Below are 25,172 nucleotides of genomic sequence, written 5' to 3'. Positions count from 1 at the left end.
ATAAAATTAATGTGGCAAGCCACTTAAGCAATGTGCAAATTCTTTAACGGAATACATATTTTTTTTTTGTGAGAGTATCAGTAACTTTTAAATGAGTTAGTGTATTAATATTTTTATGCGACAAAATAAAGTTTAGAAAACTATATAGAAAGATCTAAATATAAATAACATCAATCGTACCACAATTTAACGTATTAAGATGACCAAAGATAAGAAACGCTAATCAGTCATTTTTTACAGTCTTAAGGACTATACTTTGGACAGTGAAGTCAAAATCAAGGAACTAAATTTGCTATAGTCCTTAAGACAGTCATTATTTTTTCTTTTGGAAAATAATGAGGGTATATTTAAACTCAAAATATGACTTTAGGGTAAGTATAAGTAAATAGTATAAAGAGGGTATAAACAGGGATATGTTTAGAGCATTTTCCAAAGTGGATGGGCGGTTATATTTGACCCTTTGTTGTTCTTTAAACACCCATTTTACCAAAATCCTAGAAGATAGAACAGAACAGAACCCCCTCCCCTTAAAGAAAAACCCTAGTCAGCAGCTTTCCCCTTTCCTTCTTCACTCTCTCATCAACATCTAATACATGCATTTTCTCCCCCCAAAACGATCACTCTTTCTCTGATATCGCTCATACACAGATCTAAAAGAGAAGAGAGATTCTTCAAATTTCAAAATTCGAATCTGAAAACAAAGGCTCTAAAAAGGGAAGATGAATGTTTTGAAGTCCACTGAGTCACTAAAATTTTGAAGCTCAAATACTCCTCCTAAGTTCCTATAGATGCTGTTGAGTTCGAATTACTGATTTCTGTCTCAATACCGTTGAAGCTGAGTTCCAATTTACTGATTTCCGACATGTATTTGGCCTCCTTTGCTTCTAAATTTAGTCCTTGAGCAGATAGGTATGTTTTTCACAAAACTATTCTAAAGATCTGTTTTCATTAGTAAAGCGTGATGTTGTTTGATTCGTGTATTGCTACTGCCGACTTTAAATATTATTCTATTACAATCGGTGTGTCTTTCATGGAGAATTTTTTTTAATCGGTGTGTCTTTGTTTGTAAAAGAAAACAAAAAGGATAAGACCACGTTTAACAAATATTGCACTAAAGTTATTTTTGCCATATGAATATAAATCTAAAAGGTTGCTGTTGAATTTAGAATCACTATTGTCTTTTAAAAAAAACACTAGTACAATTTAGAACTCCCTCCAGTCGTTTTAATTAAGTCACCTAAACCAAAAGAATTGGTCCAGATTTTGTCACTTTAGAAAAGAAGAAGCTAAGGCACTAATCTTTATTTGTTTAGATCTGATTCCGAACAGTGATTATGAAATTGCTTGTTGTTTAGTTCATCTACTGCTACTGCTTGCATTTGTTTGTGTATATCTAATTTCAGACAATGAATAGAATTCAGTTAAATTTGAATTAGAATTTGATTGTTGGTTAAATCCGAGCTGCTCGAAATGTGAGCAACTTTATTGTATTGGCTTGAATCCTATTTTGAGTAATGTCACATGCTGAAATGGAACTTGTATAATCTGCTAGTTTAAAAAGTCAGTGACTCAATAGTTGTTGATTAGTGTAGTACTCATGTGTTGGTGTCTGGAAGAATTCCTGTTACAGAGTGGGCATCCATAGAAAGTAGCAAAAGCGGAATTGATGTTTATGACTCAGAATTGTTTGCTACTGAAAATGATAATCACTCTATTGTTCATATATAGCTATCGTTGAAACAAGATACATGCATAAAAGTAGAGTTGGTTAAATATTTAATTTTGTAAGTTAGTCAGAATGAATTCTGAATTCATTTTTTTCCACGTGCAGTGGGCTTGACAATCAACCATTCTTTAAGCAATCATTACACACTAATATGTGCTTAGACCAAATATCCTACATCTTCCCCACAAATAATTCCATAATGCAAGGCCTTCATAATGATCTCAAATTAGCTTTAGAAAAATAATTCTTGAACATCGTAGCATGCTTTAGGCGCGTTAATTAAATAAATTATCGTGACTATGGGTACGGTTCCCGTGGCATAGTCATGATACATAAACCCCAATTCGAGTACGCGACTCGACCACAACTTCGAATATTAATAATAATAAACATGTTGTAAATCACGGGTGCGTTTCATGTGACATGATTCACAATATGTACAAAAATAACGAGTGCGCGACACCTCGACTTGTTTAAATAAACTCCATAATTGTTTAAAATAATTAAAAGCGGTAACACACAAAAGGTTCTAAAACGTGTAATTCAGATATTTAAGCCAAGTATTAATTGTTGAGCGACCGTGCTAAAATCACGGAATTCGGGAGTGCCTCACACCTTCTCACGGGTTAACAGAATTCCTTACCCGGTCTTTTGGTTTTCGCAGACTCTAAACAGAGTCAAATTTCCTCGGTTTGGGATTTAAAATAAACCGGTGACTTGGGACACCATAGTAGTTATCCCAAGTGGCGACTCTGATTAATTAAATAATCTCATTTCGAATAATGTCACTTTAATTGGAAAAATTCCACTATCCTCTCGGAAAAAAGAAGGTGTGACAGCTATGTGTAGCATGGATGTAGGACATTTAAAGTATTAGTTTCTTACCTTATATCTCCCCAAGTTAAGAGCCGTGACAATGGAGTAAATACCATCATCTTCATCCTTCTCTATTTTAACCGCAGTCCCCACTGTGGGTTGACCGAGTATTACATCCACAAAACCACTCAAATCCCATTGCTTATTATCAATGTAGGTCTGCAGCAGGATTTTCACTCCATGGAAATCAGTCGGTTTAGGATCAAAGAACTCAAAATCTGCTTGAACAGTGCCCTATCAAAATCGAACGAGAAGCTGTTAATGTACTAACATCACATACTAATAATCACTTAGCATCAATGAGTAATGGGATGTCTTACATCAGACTCTTCATCATCCGAAGAACCAGAATCTTCGCTCTTGTCTACAAGTCTGTGATTTACCATCCTTTTACCTAGAAGGAAACATTCAGGTTCAGAACAAGCAAGAAATATAACCATCAAACTAGAAAATGAAATGGACCACTACTCGTAAAATTTTTCATGAGATAGAAACTACATAATATATACAATAATTTAATTAAATACACTTCACCTGAAGAGCTAAGTAGATTACTTTCTGGAAGTCTGAAGTTGGGAACCTTGTGTGTAACCTTGTTATTTGATGCAATCCGCGCCATTGAACGAGCAAATGGGGAGAAACTAAGAGGTAGACATCGTGCTGATCTGCAATGTCTTGCTGGCTTCCGGGGAATTATACCAATGATGTAAACCTGAATACATAAGTTAGTTTCTTTTTACTGGTCTATAAAATATCGTTGATAAGCAACCTCGAAAAGTTGAGCATATTATGCAGCGCTTAAAATATTCATCCGAAAATGCAGATGACTCCTTTAAGTTTCAAAGATTTTAATAGATGGCACAGTAAATGGACATTATAATCAACCTTACAACTATACAATGCATGTTATTATAATGCATGTTATTATACAATGCATGTTATTATAAATGGACATTATAATCAACCTTACAACTATACAATTATCCTTAGACAGATAAGGAGGGTATTTTAGAAACTATACAATGCATGTTATTTTTAATACACTACACCAACCAGTCATAAGAAATTATCTCAGTATAACTAATATTAGCATAACAAATCCTTGCATTACTAATCTCCGCATTACTAATATATTATATTCAGTATTATTCTTATACTCCCAACCAAATGACCCCTTAATGTTGTTAGGGTTAAAATTCGGTAGTATTCAAATTTGAACGTTTAAATTTGGGTTTCTGATTTTAACATTTTTTTAAACTATGAAGATCAATTTATGAATTAAATGTCTCAAATTTTTTGGGTGTGAAAGCGGACCCATAAAATTAATGTAGCACGCCACTTAAGCAATGTGCAAATTCTTTAACGGAATACATATTATTTTTTGGTGAGAGTATCAGTAACTTTTAAATGAATTGGTGTATTATTATTTTTATGCGACAAAATGAAGTTTAGAAAACTATATAGAAAGATCTGAATATAAATAACATCAATCGTACCACAATTTAACGTCTTAAAATGACCAAAGATAAGAAACACTAATCAGTCATTTTTTACAGTCTTAAGGACTATACTTTGGACACTGAAGTCAAAATCAAGGGACTAATTTTGTTTTGTTTGAAAACTTCAGGACTCTTAAAATCCCCGGCCCCCTCGCTACCTCATCAATCAGCAAAACAAAAACCTCGCCGCCCTTCCCTTCCGGCGTCCCTTAGTTGCCGGAGCTGTCTTCCGCCGGAAGCCGCTTGCCACCCTTCTCTCATTACTCAACTCTCTTTTGGGGGTATGATTCTCTTCTGCTGAAAATTATTATGAAGGGAACTTTATGCTTAAAGTTATTTATTTTTCTGCCAATAATTGAAATTTAGTGCTGGGTTTTGTCCCTTTTTGCTGAGATTGGATTCTTCGGTGCTGGGTATTATTGCATTTGGTGATTGTTAATATTTATTGGTCTTATAACCTCTTTCTTGTTATGGTAAATAATGTTGCTTTACTTATAACAAGGGGATTCATCATTATAAAGTGCTAAATTTATGAATGACATGTAAAAGCTTGCAACTTTAACTTATACGCCTCACTTTTGAAGCTCTAAGTATTTTCTTGTGCAATTTTTTTTTTTTTTTTGGGATGTTCGAGCCTACTTGCGTGCGCCTCGTACTATTCCACCGGATACTTTCTACCTCCGAGCAGCACAAGTACTGGGTAACTCTGCCCACCGAGGCTTAGGCATATGGGAAAAAATCACCTAGCATTTTTTCCTTCGTTGGGGTTTGAACCAGAGACTTCATTGTTCTCCTTTACACTTTATTGACCACTAGGTCTCATATTTGGATGCTTTTTTTATGCCATTCTTGTGTCTTGGGGCGCAGTAACCCTGCTGAAAAATAAACTCTTATCGCATATTTGCGAGTGACAATGCAGTTAATGTGATGGAGATGATGTAGGATGGGAGAGAAAAGAGACAAATAGAAATAGGGCATATACCCTGCACATAATAGTTAACTTATTTGGTTGGGAGTAACCATTTGGGGATAATGGTTGATGCCAGGAAAGAGTTAGAGAATTGGTGGTTAAGCAAGATCTTCTTTTGCTTCTCTTCTTGTTGTTTTCTTACTTTTTCCGCAGAGTCCTGTAGCCATAGAGCTTTTAGAGATTCGTAGGTATTGGCATTTGAAGATTTTAGTATGTTTAGCTATTCTTGCCAAGAATATACCCTGGAACAGGAATAGCAGTGTATAGAATTTTGGAGCGTTTTTGTTAAAAAATAAAGTGAAATTAAGTTTTTATTAATCTATATCTAGTACACATGGAGAGAGAGAGAGAGAGAGAGAGAGAGAGAGAGAGAGAGAGAGAGAGAGAGAGAGAGAGAGAGAGAAGTAAATATAAAACTGATGTGATTAGTTTGGAACCTGTTTGGATATCACATTCAAAAGTAAGAAGAAACAGTCTTGCAAGTATTGCTAATAGAATTTTTTTAACGAAGATACCATAGAAAAAGAGAGGGGAGTGAACCTCAAGATAATACTTTTTTTTCCTGACAATTAGTTAAGTCTTTTTGAAATGATATCATCGAATAGTATGAGAAAGACATTACCACAACTAGTTGTAAGGTTGATTATAATGTCCATTTACTGTGCCATCTATTAAAATCTTTGAAACTTAAAGGAGTCATCTGCATTTTCGAATGAATATTTTAAGCGCTGCATAATATGCTCAATTTTTCGAGGTTGCTTATCAACGATATTTTATAGACCAGTAAAAAGAAACTAACTTATGTATTCAGGTTTGCATCATTGGTATAATGCCCCGGAAGCCAGCAAGACATTGCAGATCAGCACGATGTCTACCTCTCAGTTTCTCCCCATTTGCTCGTTCAATGGCGCGGATTGCATCAAATAACAAGGTTACACACAAGGTTCCCAACTCCAGACTTCCAGAAAATAATCTACCTAGCTCTTCAGGTGAAGTGTATTTAATTAAATTATTGTATATATTATGTAGTTTCTATCTCATGAAAAATTTTATGAGCAGTGGTCCATTTCATTTTCTAGTTTGATGGTTATATTTCTTGCTTGTTCTGAACCTGAATGTTTCCTTCTAGGTAAAAGGATGGTAAATCACAGACTTGTAGACAAGAGCGAAGATTCTGGTTCTTCGGATGATGACGAGTCTGATGTAAGACATCCCATTACTCATTGATGCTAAGTGATTATTAGTATGTGATGTTAGTACATTAACAGCTTCTCGTTCGATTTTGATAGGGCACTGTTCAAGCAGATTTTGAGTTCTTTGATCCTAAACCGACTGATTTCCATGGAGTGAAAATCCTGCTGCAGACCTACCTTGATAATAAGCAATGGGATTTGAGTGGTTTTGTGGATGTAATACTCGGTCAACCCACAGTGGGGACTGTTGTTAAAATAGAGAATGATGAAGATGATGGTATTTACTCCATTGTCACGGCTCTTAACTTGGGGAGATATAAGGTAAGAAACTAATACTTTAAATGTGCTACATCCATGCAACACCATAAATTTTGTCACCACGGTCGGTCAACCGGCCTGTGACGTCAAATTTGGCATCTAAATTTTGAGGCGCTTCCAAGTTCCCATTTTGTTTTCCAGTGCTAAATGTGCTAAATGCTCATAGGTTAATACGAGAGTTCTTAATGCGTATTTACTGTTTGTCTGGCGATGTTTGTGGAAAATAGGATTTAGAGTGCATGGCGGACGCTAAAGAGTTCCTGCTTAAAGCATGCCACCAGAAGGATGTTTACACTAAATTGAGGTTATTTCTCGGAGATCAAGCGAAAGCTGTTGGTCTCTTGGTCTCTCAGCGTGTTGTGAATCTTCCTCCCCAGCTTTTGCCACCCCTTTATGATGCACTTTTTGATGAAGTCTCTTGGGCTATAGAAGATGAGGTTAGATGAGATGAGCTTGAATTAATTTCACATGCTCATAATGTTTTGACTCTTGCGTCTATCGTTTCTCCTCTCGCGAATGTAGCTTTACCTTGTTGTAGTGAAACTTTGTCATTCTTATGTCTTTTTAAGCCTACAGAGGAGCTCCGGAATTCTTTCTGCTTCAAGTTTTACCTGGTAATCAGTAAAATCTACAAGGTATTGATCACCTTTTTGGTATTTGCGTATAGTTTTATTAAAGTCTAGTAGACTTTGAACTGTCCGCTGCTTTATGGATTTTCTTATAGCATAAGAATGCGGTCGAGCAAAATGGGCCAAGTGGCGATCAAACTGTTGTATACATTAAGGCAGAAGACGAAATCTTTCTCGAGGTACCAGCTTTTTCTTTTAAATATATTTTCTTTTTGCCTTTTTGCTGCAACATCTCTAACTCTTCCTTTAAATGCTTCATCAGTTAAGCTCTTGGTCCTTCAGTTTTCCTTTGCATACACAGCTGGTTAGGACTGACGAGGCAAGTGTTTTTCTCATAATATCAAAGCTTTTATGTATTTTATAATGGCGGTTTATATTTATAGTCTATATGTGTTGATATCCTGCAACTCCGTAAATTCTCTAGTGGAGAAAATACAAAAGTATATACATGGTTGTAGTAGGTTAGGCATCTTTTGATTCTCTAAATTACCCTTACTATTTTCTATCATCTCATTGAATGTAAGGACTTTTTTGTCTTTTCACCAAAAAAATTCTAAAACTCTCACTCGATACATGACTGTTCCAAAAGTCAAAGTCCCTCTCAATCTGCAGATTCTCATTCCATTGCCATTAAAGAACATTGTATGAAACAGAAATGGACATTAAGCAATCTAAAGCTTTGTTTATCCTCATCATTCTACTACATATTTCCCAAACCCATCTCTATTTTCATTTCTAACAAATAATAACAAATACCCAAACGCTAAGGATTGCAACTTTCACTTAAATTACGAGGTAAACCAAGAAAGAAAAAATAGACTTGAAATGGAAATAAACTAATCTAAACACTATCTTAGATATTTTTATAAAGAAAGTTGATCTTCTTCTTGAATACCCAAAGTTCTATAGATCCAAATTTAAATCTCAAAAATCTTGAATCCAAATTATCAGTAACTGTAAGAAAATAACCGAAAGAATGTGCACTTAAATATAATAATTAATATATGGATTTAAAATTTATGTTTTGCAAATTTCAAAGTAGAGTCCTAATCTTTGTTGTTCGGCGTCGACGATGGAAGCTGCAGGGGACCTGAAGAGTTTGTATCGAAGGAGAATAGTAGAGAAGAAGAGGGAATTGGAAGAACTTTTGGTAGAAAGACAAAAAAAGGTCCTCATATTTAATTAGATGGCAGTAAATAGTAAAGGCATTTAAGAGAATCAAATGTGCGTACACTGCTAACCTACTACAACCCTACATATATATATATATATATATATATATATATATATATATATATATATATATATATATATATATTCTAGTATCATTCAATTGGGATAGAGGCTAGATAAATTGAAGGTTCTACTGCATCTCTATATTATATTTTCTTTCTGAGAAATATGTTGGTCGAACTCTCCAAAAGTGTTGCCGCACCTGTGTCGGATCCTCCAAAAATGCACTAAATTTGGAGGATCCGACACGCACCCAACAACATTTTTGAAGAGTCCGAATAAGATAGCTAAGAATGATAGTTTGCACTTTGTAGTAATAATTCTTTTCAGTACTCAAACACCATTGCCTAGAACTGTCAAAATTTAATTGTTAACTATTTATTGAAAACCCATGCGAGCCGTGCTTGGCTTTTTTCATTAAAATAAGCTTTTGTGGAGTATCATGTATTTAGAAAGCTAACCTTTTATGAAACGGTACAGAATTGTTATGGACTAGAAAGGAAATGTGGACATTCATTTCAGACCTCTTCTATGTAACTTCGCTATATAATAGTCATTTACTATAAAAGTTAAATTTTTTATTGAATCAATTTTTATACTATGTTATAATATATGTTTTCTATAACAACATTTTATTATAACAACCCAAAAAATACGGAACAAATGAGGCTGTTATAGAGAGATTTGACTGTATTATTGTTCTTGTGATTATGTTCCTATTGTTACTTCCTATCAGATAACATTGCGTGAATGAAACACTTATTCCTCTCCTGACATTGCAGCTAAAAGATTATCGGCTAACTGGCTTGGTAATGGCAATAGATGCGAGCAAAATCCCTACCTTTCGCCAAAAATTGCACTCTTTAATAGAGGAGGCATGATTTGATGAGACATTAGTCCTAATCAGTTCAATTAGACAGATCTTGGAAGTTGTATAGGTTACTACTCCATACCCCTGGCTGGACATGAAGCAGTAATCTGTTTTTGGCAGCTAGAGAAAGTATCTGGCGTTGAGATTAATTGACGAGTTTAAATGAAGCAACTTAGACGGTGAGAAGTTATATACTTGATCTCAACTGCTTGAGATTGAAGCAGCGGAGTTGTAATTTCGATCTTCTGCTTGTTTTTAATCTTTTCGAAATATCTGAAACGAGAAGACGAAGATGCTGTGTAGTATTTGATGAACTTTTTAAATTAGATTTTATTGGATCAGTGAATCAAGAAAATCGAGTAGCGTTATATCTTTCTATATTTTGAAATAGTGTTTGATTGGTAATTTTTTAAAATTTAAACATAGCATATCATTATTTAGGTTTCATAATGATTTTTGTGTTTAATTATTGAAATTTAGTTAATGTTGAAAGCATATATGGAAGAAAGATTATTGTGTTATGAAAAATTCCTATTTAACTTTAACAAACTGAAATTAATTTGGTACTTATGTTACAAAGGAAACATAAATAAGAATAAAGTCATCATGGAACAAACTGATCCAGAGGATGTTTGGCTAAGCTTATAAGCTGGTCAAACTAGTTTATAAGTATTTTTCGGCTTATCTATGTATTTGGTAAACTTAAAAGTGTTTATAAGTCAAGTGCTTGTAAGTAAAAAATAAGTCAAAAGCCATAAGTTGGTCATCCACAACTTATGAATTTTTAGCTTATAAGTACTTTAAGTTTGATTAAGATTTTTACTATTTTATCCTTAAAATATTCTTTTTTAGAACAAAACTCCTACATCGATAATCATTACCTCAAGTATTTTTTCAACCTAACCCCCCCTTTCCGGCCTTTTCAAGTCTACAATTCTCATTGACTATTTAAGATAAGTGAATCCTCTATTCCTTTGCATATTTGTATCAATGTAATTGTGTATTAATCTTTGAATCGTATGTAATAAATGAGGACATATCAATTTTTAGGTTATTGCTTTCTAAGTGTTGTGGTGATGAAGACAGTGTTTGTTTCTTTTCAAATATTTTGTCCTATTTAGGTTTATTTTTTACTGAAATTTTTTTGTCTATTTATTAATTATTATAACTTAGTATTATATGCTTATCATAAAATAAATTATATTTATCATAAAAATTATCTTATCTAAACACATTTGTATTTAAAATAAAATAACAAATAGAATATTTTGTATTTGAATCGATCTAGAATCTAAAATTTTGAAAAAATTATTCCCTTATAAATGTAAACAATTATAAGGTTATTTAAGTCATTTTAACAGAAAACGAACTTATCAACACTTTTTTATCAAATACTGCAGCAACTTATTATTAATTTCAGCATTTGTATCCAAACACATAAATGCTTATTTATTAAATCAATTTCAGCACTTAAAAGTGCTTTTTATCACCTAATGCTTATCAGCTACTTCAAATCAGCTAATCCAATCGGGCTCCTAATTAGTTTTAGGGTCAGTTTGGCCAAAAAAAAGATTCCTTTTTTTTGAATTTTGTTTTTATATACTTTTTTCGGAATAAGCGTTTGGCCACGGAAATTTTAATTTACTTGAAGTTGAATTCGAAAAAAATTTCAAATAGCTATTTTTCAAAATTTTCACTTCAAAACACTCACAATAATACAAAAACAGCTTAAAGTTGTATTCATGTCCAAACACAACTAATTTTCAAATATTATTTTCAACTTGAAAAAAGTTTCACTTTTTTTAGAATGTCACAATTCTTATGTCCAAACGCCTACTTAGTTGAGTAGGCGCGCGAAACTATTATGTTTAGATTTTTCTCCACATGCGGTTCAGGAATTTTTCTATTATGTTTTCAATTGAGATTTGGATATAATAAAAGAAATGTGCTTTTTGACAGCAGATTCTTGCATTATTTCTTTGTAAAGATATTATATCACTATGGAAGAGTTTAAAAGGAGTAATGTTAAACTATTCAATACGTAACCTCTCAACAACCCCCCTTCCCCTCCGGCGTCCCTTAGTTGTCGGAGTTGTCTTCCGGCGGAAGCCGCTTGCCACCCTTCTCTCAGTACTTAACTCTCTTTTTGGGGTATGATTCTCTTCTACTGAAAATTATTATGAAGGGAACTTTATGGTTAAAGTTATTTATTTTTCTGCCAATAATTGAAATTTAGTGCTGGGTTTTGTCCATTTTTGCTGAGATTGGATTCTTCAGTGCTGGGTATTATTGCATTTGGTGATTGCTAATATTTATTGGAATTATACCCCCTTTCTTGTTATGCTAAATAATGTTGCTTTACTTATAACAAGGGAGTTCATCATTATAAAGTGCTAAATTTATGAATGACATGTAAAAGCTTGCAACTTTAACTTATACGCCTCACTTTTGAAGCTCTAAGTATTTTCTTGTGCAATTTTTTTTTTTTTTTTGGGATGTTCGAGTCTACTTGCGTGCGCCTCGGACTATTCCACCGGACACTTTCTACCTCCGAGCAGCACAAGTACGGGTAACTATGCCTACCGAGGCTTAGGCATATGGGAAGAAATCACCTAGCATTTTCTTTCCTTTGTTGGGGATTGAACCAGAGACTTCATTGTTCTCCTAGACACTTTATTGACCACTAGGTCTCATATTTGGATACTTTTTTTGTGCCATTCTTGTGTCTTGGGGCGCAGTAACCCTGCTGAAAAATAAACTCTTATCGCATATTTGCGAGTGACAATGCAGTTAATGTGATGGAGATGATGTAGGATGGGAGAGAAAAGAGACAAATAGAAATAGGGCATATACCCTGGCACATAATGGTTAACTTATTTGGTTGGGTGTAACTATTTGGGGATAATGGTTGATGCCAGGAAGGAGTTAGAGAATTGGTGGTTAAGTAAGATCTTATTTTGCTTCTCTTCTTGTTGCTTTCTTACTTTTTCCGTAGAGTCCTGTAGCCATAGAGCTTTTAGAGATTCGTAGGTATTGGCATTTGAAGATTTTCGTATGTTTAGCTGTTGTATACGGTCGAAATAGATTTCAGCCTTCCTACGTTCGATCGAGTTCGAGTGTTAAGAAGTCGGAATGAGATTTTGAGAGTGAGCTCTGAGGTCGGTACTAACGAACCTCGAGCCCGAAGGTCGCTCGAGGAGGCGGCTCGATAATCCTATCGAGCCCGTGACCGAATCGATCCGCAAGGCACTGCTCCGAGGTCGGAAATGCGCGACACCCATCTCGAAGGTCGAACTCGATCCAAGACCGAAGGGCTCGACCCAGTAATGAGTTCGAGCTAGTATCGAGCTCACAGACAAGAGCCGTTGCAACCACACCAATAAAGAGAATCTTGGCGGGAATCAAGGAAGAGACAAGTCATCATGGGTCTTCCACTACATGTTTTATTTTATTATTTTTTGGTAACGACCCTCTTCTATAAAAGGGGGAATCCTTGTAAGCTAGAGAGGGTGGAACATAAAAAAGATCACTTCCTCTAGATATTGATAGGAATCCCTTTGCGCTTGTTTTACTTATTCATTCTTTTTGCTTATTATTTTCGTTCTTACAGTCAACAATACACATATTTCCATTTCTCTACGTGATTTATATCAAATTGTATCGCATATCCTTAGAACCATCCATAAATCTAACGTTATCCGATTTTTCCGGTAAACAGTTTGGCGCCCACCGTGGGGCTAAGGGTAACAATGATCGTTTGATATAAACCTAAAGTACACGACAGTTTGTAACTTCAAATCAGCAATGGCTTCATCTATCGACCATGAAGCCGGCCTTCAAGATAAAACCAACAACTTGGCACCCGGGGCCGGAAGGCCACTCGATGAAGGCATTGAGGCTCGAATCGAAGCACCCGAAATTCGAGCCGAAGTATCATTGGATGTCAATTCACAAATAGCTCTAGAGGCGAATCAGCGTTCCGAACCGGAAAGGAGCATTCATGGTGGTACTCGATCCGTAGCTCGAGACACCCATAACGTGGAGGAGATCGGAGTCAGCTTACGGATAATCTTCGAGATGTTACAAGCCCAGCAAATAGCGATAGCTCAGTTGCAGATCCAAACTCAGGTACAAAGCAGGCCGGAGTCCAATCCGCTTCGAGAAGTCACCCACAGAACGGAACCAGCCATAGAGAAGCCAAATGAGCAAGAATCGGGGACTACTCCCGAAATTACTAAACTGCTCGAGGAACTCACAAAACGAGTCGAAGCCAACGATAAAAAAGTAGAAACATATAATTCCAGGGTCGACCAGATCCCGGGGGCTCCACTAATGATAAAAGGGCTAGATTCGAAAAAATTCATTCAAAAGCCTTTTCCCTCGAGTGCAGTCCCAAAACCAATTCCCAAAAAACTCCGTATGCCCGAAATACCCAAATATAACGGAACGACCGACCCCAATGAGCACATCACTTCTTACACGTGTGCCATCAAGGGCAATGATTTGGAAGATGATGAGATCGAATCTGTATTATTAAAAAAATTCGGTGAAACCCTGTCAAAAGGGGCAATGATATGGTATTATAATTTACCATCTAACTCCATTGATTCTTTTGCTATGCTTGCAGATCACTTCATAAAAGCTCATGCCGGAGCCATAAAGGTCGAAACCAGAAAGTCGGACCTGTTCAAGGTAATGCAAAAGGATAACGAGATGCTAAGGGAGTTCGTAGCTCGTTTTCAAATGGAACGAATGGATCTGCCACCAGTCACAGCCGATTGGGTTGTTCAAGCTTTCACTCAAGGTCTGAATGAGCGGAGCTCGAGGGCTTCGCGGTGGCTGAAGCAAAATCTGATCGAGTACCCAGCTATTACTTGGACCGATGTGCACAATCGATATCAATCTAAAATAAGAGTCGAAGATGACCAGTTGACTTCTAGGACCATTACGAAAAATCAACCTCGTACACAGAGGGGCTTTATCATTGAACGCATCTGTGATGATTATCAAGTTCGGTGCAAAGGAAGTTACTTTGTTATTTCATGACAAACAGGATCGAGTTCGAATCATTCACTCGATTGCCAAGCCTACGGGCTACCTTTATTTGAGTTCGAGCAATCACTCACTCGACCATTAAGCCTACGTGCTACTTTAACTATTAAGCCTACGGGCTACTTTAACTATTAGTTCGAATCATTCACTCGATTGCCAAGCCTACGGGCTACCTTTATTTCGAGTTCGAGCAATCACTCACTCGACCATTAAGCCTACGGGCTACTTTAACTATTACGCCTACGGGCTACATTGCATCGAGTTCGAATCATTCACTCGATTGCCAAGCCTACGGGCTACCTTTATTTCGAGTTCGAGCAATCACTCACTCGACCATTAAGCCTACGGGCTACTTTGACTATTATTCCTTGGGGCTACAATGCATCGAGTTCGAATCATTCACTCGATTGCCAAGCCTACAGGCTACCTTTATTTCGAGTTCGAGCAATCACTCACTCGACCATTAAGCCTACGGGATACTTTGACTATTATGCCTGCGGGCTACATTGCATCGAGTTCGAATCATTCACTCGATTGCCAAGCCTACAGGCTACCTTTATTTCGAGTTCGAGCAATCACTCACTCGACCATTAAGCCTACAGGCTACTTTAACTATTACGCCTACGGGCTACATTGCATCAAGTTCTAATCATTCACTCGATTGCCAAGCCTACGGGCCACCTTTATTTCGAGTTCGAGCAATCACTCAGTCGACCATTAAGCCTATGGTCTACTTTAACTATTACGCCTACGGGCTATATTGCATCGAGTTTGAATCATTCACTCGATTGCCAAGCCTACGGGTTACCTTTATTTCGAGTTCGAGCAATCACTCACTAGACCATTAAGCCTACGGGCTACTTTAACTATTACGCCTACGGGCTACTTTAACTATTAGTTCGAATCATTCACTCGATTGCCAAGCCTACGGGCTAACTTTATTTCGAGTTCGAGCAATCACTCACTCGACCATTAAGCCTACGGGCTACTTTGACTATTACGCCTGTGGGCTATATTGCATCGAGTTCGAATCATTCACTCGATTGTTAAGCCTACGGGCTACCTTTATTTTGAGTTCGAGCAATTACTCACTCGACCATTAAGCCTACGGGCTACTTTGACTATTACGCCTGCGGGCTACATTGCATCGAGTTCGAATCATTCACTCGATTGCCAAGCCTACGGGCCACCTTTATTTCGAGTTCGAGCAATCACTCACTCGACCATTAAGCCTACGTGCTACTTTAACTATTAAGCCTACGGGCTACTTTAACTATTAGTTCGAATCATTCACTCGATTGCCAAGCCTACGGGCTACCTTTATTTCGAGTTCGAGCAATCACTCACTCGACCATTAAGCCTACGGGCTACTTTAACTATTACGCCTACAGGCTACATTGGATCAAGTTCGAATCATTCACTCGATTGCCAAGCCTACAGGCTATCTTTATTTTGAGTTCGAGCAATCACTCACTCGACCATTAAGCCTACGGGCTACTTTAACTATTACGCCTACGGACTACATTGCATCGAGTTCGAATCATTCACTCGATTGCCAAGCCTACAGGCTACCTTTATTTCGAGTTCGAGCAATCACTCACTCGACCATTAAGCCTACAAGCTACTTTAACTATTACGCCTACGGGCTACATTGTATCGAGTTCGAATCATTCACTCGACCATTAAGCCTACGGTCTACTTTAACTATTACGCCTACGGGCTACATTGCATCGAGTTCGAATCATTCACTCGATTGCTAAGCCTACGGGCTACCTTTATTTTGAGTTCGAGCCATCACTCGCTCGACTACTACGCCTACGGGCTACATTATTTCGAGCAAAACTACTCATTTCTTTGAATTAAAACAAACACTTGACTATTTAGGCAGAAGGACGCTCGAGCCCGATAAAGTAAAGGGGACTACCCACGAGGCCCGAAGGCAACAGAGATTTAAATTCAAACTGTCTATTTAGTTTGAAAGGCCATTTTTCTTCAAAAAAGAAGAAGAAAGATTTGTATTTACAAAATGTTTTGTACAGAAGCGGCGAAAACGCCATCAGAAGTTATCCGATTCAAAGCATGTTGGGCCTCGTTGAAGAGACAGGAAGCCCCTCCGCATTCATCACTGATTGATCTTCTCCGGTCACCAAAGACAGAAGGCAACTGGCAATTCCCACCGGGGAAGATAAAATTCGGGTATCCTCGATAAAGTCGGGGATTATAAAGACACATGAGATGATCGATCATTACATACGTCATGGTCGGGATCGATAAAAACATCAGTGTATATCTGATCGAGCTGCTGGGAAATCATATCGTTTCTCGCCACATCCTTTTCCGAGAAACGAGGGGACTATCTATATACCGTCGAAATAGATTTCGGCCTTCCTACGTTTGATCTAGTTCGAGTGGTAAGAAGTCGGAATGAGATTTTGGGAGTGAGCTCTAAGGTCGGTACTAACGAATCTCGAGCCCGAAGGTCGCTCGAGGAGGCGGCTCGATAATCCTATCGAGCCCGTGACCAAATCGATCCGCAAGGCACTGCTCCAAGGTCGAAAATGCGCGACACCCATCTCGAAGGTCGAACTCGATCCAAGACTGAAGGGCCCGACCCAGCAACGAGTTCGAGCTAGTATCGAGCTCACAGATAAGAGCCGTTGCAACCACACCAACAAAGAGAATCTTGGCGGGAATCAAGGAAGAGACAAGTCATCATGGGTCTTCCACTACATGTTTTATTTTATTATTTTTTGGTAACGACCCTCTTCTATAAAAGGGGGAATCCTTGTAAGCTAGAGAGGGTGGAACATAAAAAAGATCACTTTCTCTAGATATTGATAGGAATCCCCTTGTGCTTGTTTTACTTATTCATTCTTTTTGCTTATTATTTTCGTTCTTACAGTCAACAATACACATATTTCCATTTCTCTACGTGATTTATATCAAGTTGTATCGCATATCCTTAGAACTATCCATAAATCTAACGTTATCCTTAGTACCTTCAAGTAAGCTTTCCGGATCTAATTTTTTATGTGTATTTGAATATCCACCATTTGTTGCGGTTGAAGCTTTTGGATTTAAAATTTTTATTTTGAAGATTTCTTGTTTGATTCATAGTAAGTGTTATTAAATATTGCTTATAGTACCTTCTGGAAGTTCATACTGAAATTTGATCGCATTTGGAGCTGATTTGAGGTGATTGTGATCGAATTTTTCAGCTGAAAATCGAATAACACAGTTACCCAATAGTATACCGCTACGGTATACAATATGTTGTATGAGTATATAACTATATTGCAACAGTATACTGTTATAGTATATAATATACTACAAAGGTATACTGTAATAATCGAAGAAGAATACAGTTAACTAATAGTATACCGCCACGGTATACAATATGCTGCAGGAGTATATAGCTATATTACAATAGTATACTGTTATAGTATACAATATACTGTAACGGTATACTATAATAATATGCAGTATACTGCAACAATATGCTGTAATAGTATACAATATATCATAATAGTATACTTCAACTGCTATTTGCTGAATCATCTAGGTACTGTTGTGCAAAGCTAACGTTATGGTGTAATAAATAAGTCATTTTTATTTATTTTTTAAAATATTTTCAACTAGGTCCTTGCAAATATTTTCTTAAATGGATTTTTGATGGAGTTCCATGAAAATAATATTCATTGTATAAGAAGTAATTGTCGAAAGACATAAAATAGTAATTTGAGAATAAAATAAAATTAAAAAAAAAAGTTCAATGAAGTTAGAAAAGAAAAATAAAAATAAAAAATGAAAAGAAACGAGCCAAATTGAGTATAAAACCAGGTTATAGTGAATAAAGAAAATAAAGAATAATATGATTCTAGAAAAAAATATATGAACAGAAAAAAAGAAAAAAGAAAATAAAAACAAGAAAAAATAAGCATGGTATGTTCGAGCTATTCTTGAAGAGATCAAGCTGGATCTATTTGTAACTAGTTAAGTCATGAATTTTCAGTTTAAAATCTGCAAAATGGGTGCAGAGCTTTGAGAGGATCCTTGACTTCTTTGATAAAATTCAAGATAAAATTAGCAACATGGGAAAAGAAAGAGAAAAAAGACAAGAAAAATAACTTTGTTTAGATAAAGGATCAGCAATGATTTTTTAAGGACAACAAATTGATTCTAATTTCGTCCTAATTTATACTATGGTATTTGTCTGGGCACAAAATTTAAGTAATAAAGAAAAATTATTATCTAGAATAAAAGATATCTGTGTGGATACAATTATTTCTTTTTTTGTTGTTGAGAATTTGGAATACTGATATTATTAATACTAATAAATAGTAGTAATATTACATTCTGTAGTGATGCACTTCGGGCATTTTGGTTTCCAAATTCAGTCAGCTTAGTACATACATTACCGAAATTAATCTAACAAAGTATATTCGATCTTTATCTTTTAGGAACTGGGTTTCCACAAAATGGGGCGGAGCTCCAAATCGCAAAGATTGGTTTAGACCGGACACCTTGGAAGTTTCCTTTGACAAAACACGAGACACTCGATTTGCTTGCCCAAAGCTATGCCTGACCACCACCTGCTTCAGCTGGAGCATCAGCCACCTACATTCACATATAATAGTATTGTACGTTGGATAACCATATTCAAGACATTGAAGCACGTTCGTTGAATCTATTTCTATTTCCAAAGGCCATAGTTAAAGATACATGCAAGTTGAAGGCCTTTTTGTAAAGCTAAAAGTTCTGCTTGGATAGGAGTAGTAGCATGTGTAAGATTATTGAAGCCAACCACCAGAGCTATTACAGATGACTCCACCAAGTCCGCAACACAGTTTACTTGCATTAAAAGCCCCGTATGTATTAAGCTTATACCATCCAGTAGGTGGTTTAAGCCATTTTATTTTGATGGGCTTTTTTGAGATTCGATTAGGCGGCTCCCTGGTTGTGACAAATTTGAATTCCATAGCCTGCTGAAAAGTATTCTTAGAAAAAGGATGATAGTTAGTATTATTTTGATTATTGTTGTTTCTACGGAAAAAGGGTCAAAAATGCTCCCCGTTTATTTTTGGTACAAAAAATATCCATGCCGTCTATATTTTGGACCACAAATGCCCTTAAACCGTTAGTCTTGCCATTGAAGGTGACATGACAGTCCAACTGGGCTAGATTTGCTTACATAGCCATCCACCTAAGCAATCCAGCATGGCAAAAAATAAAAATTCGGAAAAAATATTTTCTTGAAATTTTTTATTAAAATACAAAATCAACACTTATTCCAAAAAAAGTAAAAAAAATCCGGAAATTTTTTTTATTTCTGAATTTTTTATTAAAATAGAAAATCAACACTTATTTAGAAAAAAGTAAAAGATTTCGGAAACATAACCCCCAAATATTTATTTTTCCGGAATTTATTTTTACTTTTTTCGGAATAAGTGTTGATTTTGTATTTTATAAAAATTTCCGAAATAAATAATTTTTCCGGATTTTTTTTACTTTTTTCGGAATAAGTGTAGATTTTGTATTTTAATAAAAATTTCAGAAATAAATAATTTTTCCGAAAATTTATTACTTTTTTCGGAATAAGTGTTGATTTTGTATTTTAATAAATTTTCGAAATAAATAAATTTTTCGGAAATTTTTTACTTTTTTCGGAAAAAGTGTTGATTTTGTATTTTAATAAAAATTTCTGGAAAAAGATTTTTATTGAAAAAATAATTTTGCCATGCTGGATTGCTTAGGTGGATGGCCATGTAAGCAAATCTAACCCAGTTGGACTGCCATGTCACCTTTAATGGCAAGACTAACGGTTTAAGGGCATTTGTGGTCCAAAATATAGACGACATGGATATTTTTGGTACCAAAAACAAACGGAGGACATTTTTAAGCTATTTCAGATAGTTCAAGGACATTTTTGGCCCTTTTCTGTTGTTTCTGTTTATCCATATGCTCCACACAAAACAAAAAAAAAAGATCCTCCCAAGTGAGATAATTATTGTCAAAAGTGACATTGATATCTTTTATAGGGAGGAGCCAATTGGCATGATCAGTGGTAATGAGATTTATGGAGCCCAATTTTTGCCATAAGGCATTTGCAATAGGACATGCGATGAAGATGTGGGTGATGGTTTCATCTTCATTTTTGCACACAGAACAAGTTGCATTCACATTCATGCCAATTTGACTTAAATATTATCTACAAGGAAATATGTCGTGGAAGCATTTCCATAAGAAAGAATTTTATCTTGGGACATTGAAGTTGCCAGATCCAAGTGAAATCCTTGTTATTACTTTCACACTCATCAATGAGAGTATAACAAGAACTTGTATTAAACCTACCATTATTACTAAGCGACCATATAGGAGTGTCCACATTATTAGCATGCTTGAAAATATTTATAGTTCTAATTTTATCGGTAATAAAGTTCGGGAGAACAAAGCTTGACTTGGAGAAATTTCAGTCATTATCTAGTCTAAGGTCTTTGATCTTGAAATATAAGTATGTAATAGAGAGAGGCCCTTGAATAGAGTACCTAAGGCATGTGACATTGGGAATCCATCTAGAGTTTCAAATGTCAATATTGGATTTTTCATTAATAGACCTGTAACGACTCGGCCGGTCGTTTTGAGTATTATAACCCAGTTTACCCATTTACTGCTCAAATTGGGCTTTACAGTTATTGTGTTACTTTCTGGGACAATTGGTTCGGGTTCGGTGAGGTTTTGGAATGAATTGGAACACTTAATTCTAAGGTTTAAAGCTTAAGTTGAAATAGTTGACCAAATATTGATTTATGTGTAAACGACCTCAGAATTTAATTCTGATAATTTCAATAGCTCCGTATGGTAATTTTGGACTTAGGAGCATGTCCGAAAAATTATTTGGAGGTCCGTAGTGGAATTAAGCTTGAAATGCCGAAAGTTAAATTTTTGGAAAGTTTGACCGGGGGGGATTGACTTTTTGATATCGGGGTCGGAATCCAATTCTGAAATTTTGAATACCTCCGTTATATTATTTATGACTTGTGTGCAAAATTTGAGATCAATCGGACGTGAATTGATAGGTTCCGGAGTCGTTTGTATAAACTAGAAATTTCAAAGTTCCTTAGGCTTGAATTGGGGTGTAATTCATGGTTTTAGCATTGTTTGAGGTGATTTGAGGGTTCGACTAAGTCCGTATGATATTTTAGGACTTGTCGGTATATTTGATTGAGGTCCCGAAGGGCTCGGGTGAGTTCCGGGGGGTTAACAGATCATTTTTGGCCTTAACGGATCATTTTTGGCCTTGGTGAGATTGCTGATATCTGTTGCTGCGTTTTTCTAATTTTCTCTTTCGCGTTCGTGAGTGGGCCCTCGCGTTCGCTTAGAGTGTTTTCTCAGTATGAGGTTTTGTTCTTCACGTTCGCAAAGGGGAGGACGCGAACGCGAAGGTATGGTCTGTGTGTGCATCGCGAACGCGTGAGAGGTATCGCGTTCGCGAAGAGGAGTGAGGCGATTGGGGACCCCGGGTTCTTGTTCTACGCGTTCGCGAGGTGGCTTTCGCGTTCACAAAGGTCTAAGCCGGTAAAGCTTCACGTTCGCGAAGCCGTGGTCGCGTTCGCGAAGGGTAATTGCAAAGCTTAGCGTTCGCGAAGAGTTAAATTGGGGGCAGTCGAGTTGTGCTTCGCGAACGCGGGGGACCTGTCGCGTTCGCGAAAAAGAGAGGCCTGGACAGAAAGTTTAAGTTCAGAAAATTGGACTTCGTCCCATTTTCCATTTTTAACGATTTGGAGCTCGGATGGAGGCGATGTTTGGGCGATTTTCAGAGAAAACAATGGGGTAAGTGTTCTTAACTCAATATTGGTTAAATTACCCGAATCCATGGTTGTTTTTATCATTTAATTGGTGAATTAAGTTGGAAAAGTTTGAAAACCCTCTTAGTTTAAATTGAGGATTTGAAGGCCGAGTTGTGGTCGGATTTGAGTAATTTTGGTATGGTTAGACTCGTAGTTGAATGGGGGTTCAGATTTTATAATTTTTACCGGATTCTGAGACGTGGGCTCCACGGGTGATTTTTGAGGAGCAATTTCGGATTTTTGAAAAATATTAGTATTTTAATATGGAATTAATTCCTATAATTTTTGTGGGATGAATCAAATTATTTTGACTAGATTCGAGCCATTTGGAAGTTGATACGCGCATAATGGGATTTCTGGAGCATTGTTTAGGTTGCTCAGCATTGGATTTGGCTTGTTCGAGGTAAGTAACTCTTCTAATCTTGGAGTTGAGGGTATGAACCCTGAATATATGTATTTTGTAAATTGTTGGGAGGTGACGCACATGCTAGGTGACGGGCGTGCACTATAGAAATTGTGACATAATTGTTTTATTGGAATTTTTTAGTTAAATGATCTTGGCATTTTTCATGCGATTTTATGAGTTGAAGAAATTGAGCTAAAAAGCATATAAAAAATCATGTTGAGGCTATGTGCCAGTATTATTGGGACCCACAGAGGTCATATTGTTGTGAAATATTTATTTTAAATTGAAAATTCATACTCAGTCATATTCATTTCATTGCATATCATATCTCAGTCTCTGTTGTTATTTACTGATACATCATATCATCATTTTGGGCTATTCTCATTACATTGTGAGCCCATGAGAGAGACTGGAGAGATTGATGACTGAGGGAGGCCGAGGGTCTGATTGTGAGGATATTTTTGGGATCGGGCTGCACGCCGCAGCAGGCCATGTTGGTTTTATATATATTATATTATTGCACGTGAGTTGTATATATATATATATATATATATATATTATACTATTGCACGTGAGTTGGCCGTGCGGATCTATATATATTATACTATTGCACGTGAGACTAGGAGTTGTAAGGAACAAATTGTTTTATGGTTGTGGACTGTGAAGTTGTGGTCGGAGCTAGCTAAATGATATAATGTATTATGATTCAGTCATTATGAATTTTCGGAGGGAATTTTATCTATTTATGGGTAACCAGAGTGATTTGGGGGTCATTGATAGGCCCAATTATGATGTGTATTCTACACCGAGCCAGGATGGTTGGCTCCATACTGTTATTGTTGAGGGACGTGTCATTCGGTTGATGTTGAACTTATTTGTGTTCTGAAATGATCTGTGAGTTACTCCTTTATGCTACGAGGAGTTGTGATTCATTGGTTATGTGCACAGATGGTGCGGTTCTATTTGAGCCTTATAGCGAAATTTGAGCGTGATGAGCATTTGGGTATTGCATGAGCGATAGCGTAATGGTTATGTCCTTTCAAGTTTGTGTGTGGCATTTTTGTCATTTGCCTCTCCGTCATTATTAATTTGGAGCAGGGTGACTCGGGGTATATAATATGAGCTTTGTGTTAGAATTGGGTGATGGTTCTATGGTGTATGATGAATTTTCAATATTTTGTTGTGGCGATACTTGTTAATCTGGCGGGGCAGTTCTCTCATTTGAGTTATTTTCCATGACTGGGTACATTTGAATTGTTGCTTATTGGTGCACGGATTGCACGGGTTGTGGCTCTGAGTTATATTGGTGCGGTAAGTCTGTGGAATAGTTATGTTTAGTAATATAAGGTCATTAGACCTGGAATGGGTACTATCAGGTTTAATTTCAGTATATTCGGGAGTATAATATTGAAAGTCGGCTCAGAAAGTGATTACGGTTCTGGTTGGGGCGAGAGAGCTCCGTGACTTGTTGATCTGGTAAGTGGTCATGAAATTTCGTGTGTTTCTTTTATTATCAACAGTGGTTATGGATATGGTTATGGCTTGATACACAGCTTGTTCAAACTCATACATGGTGTAAATGTAAGATTCGTGTCTTGAAAGAAATTCTAAAGGTTAGAAATTAAATTTCAAGGTTTATGGGCTAAAGTTAAATCAATGATTTCAGTTGTATTGTGTTGTCAAGCTCATATGGAATAGGATGACGTAGGTTCACCCCCAGGTACGTGTGTGGTAGGATGGAACAGTGATTTGATAGCTTGGAAACAACTCTTGGAATGTTCGAGGACGAACGTATGTTTAAGTGGGGGAGAATGTAACGACCCGACCGGTCGTTTTGAGTATTACAACCCCGTTTACCCATTTACTGCTCAAATTGGGCTTTACAGTTATTGTGTGACTTGCCGGGATAATTGGTTCGGGTTCGGTGAGGTTTTAGAATGAATTGAAATACTTAGTTCCAAGGTTTAAAGCTTAAGTTAAAATAGTTGACCAGATATTGACTTATGTGTAAACGACCTCAGAATTTAATTCTGATGATTCCAATAGCTTCGCATGGTAATTTTGGATTTAGGAGCATGTCCGGAAAATTATTTGGAGGTCCGTAGTGGAATTAGGCTTGAAATGCCGAAAGTTGAATTTTTGGGAAGTTTGACCGGGGGGGGGGGGGGGTTGTTGGATATCGGGGTCAGAATCCGATTCTGAAAATTTGAATACCTCCGTTATGTCATTTATGACTTGTGTGCAAAATTTGAGGTCAATCGGACGTGAATTGATAGGTTCCGGAGTCGTTTGTAGAAACTAGAAATTTCAAAGTTCATTAGGCTTGAATTGGGGTGTAATTCATGGTTTTAGCGTTGTTTGAGGTGATTTGAGGGTTCGACTAAGTCCGTATGATGTTTTAGGACTTGTCGGTATATTTGGTTGAGGTCCCGAGAGGCTTGGTTGAGTTTCAGGGGGTTAACGGATTATTTTTGGCCTTGGTGAGATTGCTAATATCTGTTGCTGCATTTTTCTAATTTTCTCTTTCGCGTTCGCGAGTGGGCCCTCACGTT

General features: G+C 36.6%; 2 protein-coding genes across 3 annotated transcripts; one reads left to right on the top strand and one right to left on the bottom strand.

The window, feature by feature from the left end:
- Positions 1–419: 419 nt before the first annotated feature.
- On the top strand, positions 420–9,670 carry LOC107784341 (protein BCCIP homolog). Of its 2 annotated transcripts, XM_016605468.2 has the most exons (10): positions 500–909; positions 4,230–4,382; positions 5,883–6,060; positions 6,201–6,274; positions 6,361–6,585; positions 6,810–7,019; positions 7,152–7,217; positions 7,307–7,390; positions 7,474–7,530; positions 9,227–9,670. In XM_016605468.2, the coding sequence occupies exons 3-10, from the start codon at positions 5,901–5,903 to the stop codon at positions 9,323–9,325; spliced, it is 975 nt and encodes a 324-aa protein (XP_016460954.2). In that variant the 5' UTR covers positions 500–909; positions 4,230–4,382; positions 5,883–5,900; the 3' UTR covers positions 9,326–9,670. The 2 variants fall into 2 exon arrangements, with proteins under 2 accessions (XP_016460955.2, XP_016460954.2); XM_016605469.2 differs by lacking the exon at positions 4,230–4,382 and having other exon boundaries at positions 420–909.
- On the bottom strand, positions 1,562–3,221 carry LOC107784343 (protein BCCIP homolog). Its single transcript, XM_016605470.2, has 4 exons — positions 3,137–3,221; positions 2,923–2,996; positions 2,612–2,836; positions 1,562–1,621 (listed from the first exon to the last, which is right to left on the bottom strand). The coding sequence occupies exons 1-4, from the start codon at positions 3,219–3,221 to the stop codon at positions 1,562–1,564; spliced, it is 444 nt and encodes a 147-aa protein (XP_016460956.2).
- Positions 9,671–25,172: the final 15,502 nt, after the last annotated feature.

This window comes from Nicotiana tabacum, chromosome 12 (assembly GCF_000715075.1).
Source record: "Nicotiana tabacum cultivar K326 chromosome 12, ASM71507v2, whole genome shotgun sequence".
NCBI classification, from domain to species: Eukaryota; Viridiplantae; Streptophyta; class Magnoliopsida; order Solanales; family Solanaceae; genus Nicotiana; species Nicotiana tabacum.
The sequence above is the reverse complement of the archived record's forward strand: the minus strand, read 5'-3'. Positions and strand labels throughout refer to the sequence as shown.

Bases quoted from the DNA above. Each gene is read 5' to 3' on its own strand.
- LOC107784343 (XM_016605470.2), bottom strand. From the start codon at position 3,221: ATGGCGCGGATTGCATCAAATAACAAGGTTACACACAAGGTTCCCAAC. The intron at 2,997-3,136 runs GTGAAGTGTATT...GTTTCCTTCTAG, and splicing joins TAATCTACTTAGCTCTTCAG to GTAAAAGGATGGTAAATCAC. The intron at 2,837-2,922 runs GTAAGACATCCC...CGATTTTGATAG, and splicing joins CGGATGATGAAGAGTCTGAT to GGCACTGTTCAAGCAGATTT.
- LOC107784341 (XM_016605469.2), top strand. From the start codon at position 5,901: ATGCCCCGGAAGCCAGCAAGACATTGCAGATCAGCACGATGTCTACCT. The intron at 7,020-7,151 runs GTTAGATGAGAT...TGTCTTTTTAAG, and splicing joins CTTGGGCTATAGAAGATGAG to CCTACAGAGGAGCTCCGGAA. The intron at 7,531-9,226 runs GCAAGTGTTTTT...CTGACATTGCAG, and splicing joins AGCTGGTTAGGACTGACGAG to CTAAAAGATTATCGGCTAAC.